A 6,770-nucleotide genomic window follows, 5' to 3' on the forward strand; every position below is an offset into this window, starting at 1 on the left:
ATCTTTGAGACCCTTAGAGATTCCACCTGCTTCATAATATTCTGTCTTCTAAAGGAAGAACCTTCCCATGCCTTTTGGCTGAAGGCATAAATGCTCATCACCTAAGAGGCAATGAAAGGTCAGGAATGGAATTCACATTCAGCAATGTGGCTCCATGTGTTCGTGTGTTTGTGTGTGTCCAATGTAAGTTACTGATCTCTAGCTTGGCTTCACACACTTCACACCAGATAAGAGCAGAAAACTCCATGTGGTGACCCTTTCTCAGCTCTCAAAGAGAAGAACCTTAAAAGATTTTATTATTTATTTTTAGAGAAAGGGGAAGGGAGAGAGAAGAGAGGGAGAGAAACATCAATGTGCGAAAGACACTGGCTCTGTCTCGCACACCCCCAACCAAGACCTGGCCTGCAACCCATGCATGTGCCCTGACTGGGAACCGAACAGGCTATCTTTCTGTTTGCAAGCTGGTACTCAATCCACTGAGCCACATCAGCCAAGGCAAAGAGAAGAACTTTTAGATTGAACATATGTTTATATAGAAGGTGGATTCCATTTTTAATAAATAGACCATCCTGTTCTCTTTCCCTATTATTTTTTATATTCACATGGGCAAATCTAAGAGTAGCTGCCCTGAAAAGAAAGACAAGTGATAGCATTGGCAATGTGTAAGAAATGTTAGAGGATGACAAGAAAAGTGTCAGTTATGAATCACTGGCATAAAAACTAGGTTAGGAAATGTGAAAAAGGGAGTGTTATTTGATAAACTATGCAGAACACTTACAAAGTTCATTCTTCAGCAGATCCAAGATATGACTGAAAAGAAAACCAAAGTATTTTCTGGTGTTCTGAGAACCTGAATAAGAGTGATCTGGTAAGAACTGAGGGGAATATGGTGGGAATGTAGAAGACAAACAGACTTTTTCTCCATGTTCCAAAACAGTTTCTTTGGAAAGAGTGTTGCCAGACTGAACATGTTGAGGAGTGAAAAGGAATTTTCTTAAAGGACAAACTGATGGCTATGTAACACATTATGTCTCTAAATCTATATTATTGGCACAGCTTCTTGTCCTCAAAGCCCTTGTCTTGAGCACTTACATATGATGTTTCCACCAAGTTTCCAACTTCTGGTTTCTGGGAAGTCCAGAGCATTCCACTGGGTTCTTGTCTTGACCTAATCCATGGAAATAAAGCAGTGTTATTAATTAAATATTGTTGGAAATAGAAAAAAAATAGAAATCAGTCAAAGTATGTGTGAGAGGCATGAGGAAATTTAAGTAGAACAACAGGCCACTTGGAGAGTCTCTACTAGTGCTACTAATAACTGGTTACAGACCTAGCCTTGCACCCTAATTTCCTAGTCTCAGATTTCTGCCATGAACTCTTGGACTCTTCAGTCTTGAATTTGATCTGCTATGATCATCATTCTGATGTTTCCTGATATCTCCAAAAGCAATTCTGCTGGTTTCTAGGTGAACATAAAATATCCTGATGTCAGACCATCACTAGCCCACTAGTGGGCAAAAGGCATGAGCTATTCAGGTTTAAATCATGTACTGACTAACTTTCTTATTTCTATTACATGGTAGTCATAATGATTTCACATTTCCATCTCTTTTTTTCATCTATAGCAAAACAAAAGAAGACCATGAGGAGGGAGAACCAGAGCTGTGTGTCTGAGTTCCTCCTCCTGGGGCTCCCCATCCAGCCAACGCAGCAGGGCCTGTTCTTTGCCCTGTTCTTAGGCATGTATCTGACCACAGTGCTGGGTAACCTGCTCATCATCCTGCTCATCAGGCTGGACTCTCACCTACACACACCCATGTACTTCTTCCTCAGCCACTTGGCATTTACTGACATCTCTTTTTCATCAGTAACAGCTCCAAAGATGCTCATAAATATGCATACTCAGGATCCATCCATATCACATACTGGATGCATTTCCCAGGTGTATTTCTTTTTATTTTGGGGTGATCTTGATAGCCTCCTTCTCACCTCAATGGCCTATGACAGGTACGTGGCCATCTGTCATCCCCTCCACTATACCACCATCATGAGTCAGAGCCTGTGTATTTTGCTAGTAATTGTATCCTGGGTCCAATCCTGCGCTTCTGCCCTTTTGCATACCCTTCTCTTGGTCCATCTCTCTTTCTGTGGGGACAACACGGTCCAGCATTTCTTCTGTGATCTCTCCACCTTACTTAAGCTCTCCAGCTCAGATACCACAGTTAATGAGCTGCTCATCCTCACCGTGGGGGTGGTGGTGATTACCCTGCCATTCATATGCATCCTGGTTTCATATGGCCGCATTGGGGCCACAATTCTGAAAGTCCCCTCCACCAAAGGTATCTACAAAGCCTTGTCCACATGTGGCTCCCACCTCTCTGTGGTGTCTCTGTACTATGGGACAATTATTGGGCTGTACTTTTTTCCTTCACCCAACAGCTCGGACAACAAGGATGTTATTGTGGCTGTTCTATACACCCTGGTCACTCCCATGCTAAACCCCTTTATCTACAGTCTGAGGAATCGGGATATGAAAGAGGCTCTGGGCAATATACTCAGTAGAGGAATATGTTCCCCTCGATGAGCAGAGTTGTCCTAGTCATTGGATAGAAGACCTGCTCCATCCTGCACACCACCAGGTGAGCATCCTTTCCTGCCTGAATTGGTGCTTCATAACAAGTATTCATGCATCACCCATTCTTCTGTCTCTGTTTCGGCTAGTTTTCTTCTCTGTTTTATTTTCTTGTTTATTTTAGAATTATGCAAAAGGAGTATTAAAAACATACTTGCACAACTATCCTTTTCTAAATGTCTTTTTAAATTTTTCATAAGATATCCTTTGTCCTATAAATATCTGAAATGTTTATGCAGCCACAGTTTTATTTTCTTATAGTTTACAAACTTTACATATGTAACAAAATACTCCTGCTGGCAGTTTCATGATTTTATTTTTGTGTTTAATTTTTAATACATTTGGAATTTATTTTTATGAGTGGCATTAATTAAAAATTGAGTTTTATTTTTGTTTTTAGCTTCTCATCAGTTGCCCAAATTTTTTTTTTTTTTAAATATAATTTTTATTTAATTCTTGTTCAAGTACAGGTTTCTGTCTTATAATCCCAACCCTGCCCGCCCCCCACCCCATGCTCCCCGCCTCCCTCCCCTTTCCACCCCCCCCCCCTAGTTATTGTCCATGTGTCTTTTATACTTGTTCATGTGAGTCCATCCCCTTTTCCCCTATGATTCTCTCCCCTCTCCCCTCTGGGCCCTGACAGCCTGTTCCATATTTGAGTGTCATTGGTTGTATTTTGCTTGCTTGTTTGGTTTGTTTAGATTCCTGTTAATGGTGAGATCATATGATATTTGTCTTTCACCGCCTGGCTTATTTCGCTCAGCATAATGCTTTCCAGTTCCATCCATGATGTTGCAAAGGGTAGTAGTTCCTTCTTCCTTTCTGCAGCATAGAATTCCATTGTGTAAATGTACCATAGTTTTTTGATCCAGTCATTTACCGATGGGCATCTAGGCTGCTTCCAACTCTTGGCTATCGTAAATTGTGCTGCTATGAACATCGGGGTGCATAGGTTCTTTTGGATTGGTGTTTCAGGGTTCTTAGGATATACTCCCAAGAGTGGAATTGCTGGGTCAAAAGGTACGTTCATTTTTAGTTTTCTTAGAAAATTCCATACTGTTTTCCATAGTGGTTGTACCAGTCTGCAATCCCACCAACAGTGAACTAGAGTCCCCTTTTCCCCACAACCTCTCCAGCACTTGTTGTTTGTTTCTTTGTTTATGATAGCCAATCTGACTGGTGTTAAGTGGTATCTCATTGCGGTTTTAATTTGCATCTCTCTGATAGCTAGTGATATCGAGCATCTTTTCATGTGTCTCTGGATTCTCTGTATGTCCTCCTTGGAGAAATGTCTGTTCAAGTCCTCTGCCCATTTTTTGATTGGGTTGCTTGTCTTCTTTGAGTGGAGCCGAATGAGTTCTTTGTATATTTTGGAGATTAAACCCTTATCTGAGGTATCATTGGCAAATATGTTTTCCCAAGCTGTTGCTTCTCTTTGTATCTTGATACTGTTTTCCTTAGCCATGCAGAAGCTTTTAATTTTAGTTGCCCAAATTTTTGTTTTCAGTTTTGTTTACAGAGTAATGGTAGATCACTTTTTCTTTTCTTAAATTGAGTGGGCATGGTCACAAAATGAAGTAAGGTGTTTTTCTATAAAGGCCAGGAAAACAGTCCAGAAAGGACTGGTAAAGGCCCCAGGTGGTAAACTCAAACTTGGGGGGAGCCCTCTCTGCCTTAGGATGACCAAATGAGAGTGAAACATGGGAGAGAACTAGAGATTCTAAAGCAGCTTTCAGACTTCCCGCCAAGATAGAGGCATAGGTAGATACACCATGCCTCTTCACACAACCAAAATAAGAACAACAATTTAGAAAGAAAATAACAACCAGAACTGACAGAAAATTAAACTGTATGGAAGTCAGACAACCAAGGAGATAAAATAGACACATTCATCCAGACTGGTAGGTTGGGCAGGGTTGGACAGCCGGGTGGAGAGGGGTCGTGGCACAAAAAGTGGTGGCACCGGGCATGCAAAGCACCCCAAGCATGCAAGATGACAGCGGGAGGACCCTGGGCACACAGGAGGCAGCTGGCAGACCTCGGGCATGGGATGGCAATGGGCAAACCCAAGAAGGCAGCAATTGTGAAGTGAGGCACTGCACGCAAGGCAGCTGGCCAACTGGGTAGTCCCACATTCATGTGCAGATAAGCCAGGTGAAATTGGGGAGCGATACAGACTGTGCAACCCAGGGTCCAAGTGCTGGGAAATAAAGCCACAAAACACCAACTGAAAAACACCTGTGGGGGTTGAGGCTCAGGGAAAGACTCCCAGCTTCACAGGCAAGTTCATTGGGGAGACCCACAGGGTCCTAGAATGTATACAAGCCCACCCACAGGGGAATCAGCACCAGAAAGGCCCAGTGTGCTTGGGGGAAGTGGCAGAAGGGACTGAAATTTGACAGATAGCTGAGCAAGTGCCATTGTTCCCTCTGGGACCCCGCCACCACATACAGCATCACAATCCAGCAACATGGGTTGCCCTGCCCTGATGAACACCTAAGGCTGCACCCCTCCTATGTAACAGGCAGGAACAGACCAAAAAAAATGGCCCAAATGGAAGAACAGATCAAAACTCACTCTAAGTGACCAAGAGATAGCCAACCTATCAGATACACAGTTCAAAGCATTGGTGATCAGGATGCTCACAGAATTGGTTGAATATGTTTGTAATTTAGATGAGCAAATGAATGCTACATTAAGTGAAGTGAAGGAAAATGCACAGGGAACCAATAGGGATGGAAACAAAACTGGGACTAAAATCAAGGGAGTGGACGAGAAGGAAGAAAAAAATAACTAAACAAAAAAGAATGAAGAAACAAGAATTCAAAAAATGAGAAGAGGCTTAGGAAACTCCAGGACATCTTTAAACGTTCCAACATCTGAATTATAGGGGTACAAGAAGAAGAAGAGGAATAGCCATGAGTGGAAAACTTATTTGAACAAATAGTAAAGGAGAACTTCCCCAGTCTGGCAAAGGAAATAGACTTCCAGGAAATCCAGGAAGCTCAGAGAGTCCCAAAGAAGGTGGAACCAAGGAGAAACACACCAAGGCACATCATAATTGCATTACCCAAAATTAAAATGAAGGAGAGAATTCTAGAAGCAGCAAGAGATAAGGGGACAGTCACCTACAAAGGAGTTCCCATCAGACTATCAGCTGATTCCTCAAAAGAGACCTTGCAGGCAAGAAGGGGCTGGAAAGAAGTATTCTGAGTCATGAAAGGCAAAGACCTACATCCAAGATTGCTCTATCCAGCATAACTTTCATTTAGAATGGAAGGGCAGATAAAGTGCTTCTCAGATAAGGTCAAGTTCAAGGAGTTCATCATCATCAAGTCCTTATTTTCTGAAATGTTAAAGGGACTTATCTAAGAAAAAGAAGATAAAAAACATGTATAGTAAAATGACAGTAAACTCACAATTATTAACAACCACACCTAAAACAAAAACAGAAACAAACTAAGCAAACAACTAGAACAGGAACAGAACCACAGAAATGGAGATCACATGGAGGGTTAGCAACAGGGGAGTAGGAGGAGGAGAGAGGGGTGAAAAGGTACAGAGAGTAAGTAGCATAGATGGTAGGTAGAAAATAGATGGGGGCGGGGAGCAAGAATAGTATGGGAAATGTAGAAGCTAAAGAACTTACAACACATTGACATGAACTAAAGGGGGGAATGTGGGTGGGAGAGGGTGTGCAGGGTGGAGGGGAATGAAAGGGGGAAATGGGACAACTGTAATAGCATAATCAATAAAATATAATTTTTAAAAAAGAAGCTTTCAAAGTAATGATGTGATTATCAGTCTAATCTGATAAGGGAGTTCAGCCTTTCAGGGTATGGAACTAAGAATGGCTGGTTAGTGAAACTAAACAAGAAGACATTTGAAAATGACATACCCAATAAGGAGTAACCTCCAAATCAGCAATAAACCTCTATATAATGAATTTTCCAAAAAGAAATTACAATTGAAATTATAGCCTGTTAACAAATGATATGACATATTGGACTTGTGGGGCCTAGCTAATGTGGTGCTTAAATAGAAGTTTATAGACTTAAATTCACACATTTTAAAATGAATAAAATCAATTATCTACTTTTTACTTTATGACATAATAAATGGGAAAAAACTTACTTTT

The 6,770-nt window shown here is 41.4% G+C and overlaps 1 protein-coding gene across 1 annotated transcript; it reads left to right on the plus strand.

The window, feature by feature from the left end:
* Window positions 1–1,642: 1,642 nt before the first annotated feature.
* On the plus strand, window positions 1,643–2,584 carry LOC118980232 (olfactory receptor 50-like). Its single transcript, XM_037036739.1, has one exon. It carries the CDS (start codon window positions 1,643–1,645, stop codon window positions 2,582–2,584), a length of 942 nt encoding a protein of 313 aa, XP_036892634.1.
* The last annotated feature ends 4,186 nt before the right edge of the window (window positions 2,585–6,770 follow it).

This window comes from Sturnira hondurensis, unplaced genomic scaffold (genome assembly GCF_014824575.4).
Source record: "Sturnira hondurensis isolate 20B ecotype Veracruz unplaced genomic scaffold, ASM1482457v3 Scaffold0022908, whole genome shotgun sequence".
NCBI lineage: Eukaryota > Metazoa > Chordata > Mammalia > Chiroptera > Phyllostomidae > Sturnira > Sturnira hondurensis.

Bases quoted from the DNA above. Each gene is read 5' to 3' on its own strand.
- LOC118980232 (XM_037036739.1), top strand. From the start codon at position 1,643: ATGAGGAGGGAGAACCAGAGCTGTGTGTCTGAGTTCCTCCTCCTGGGG.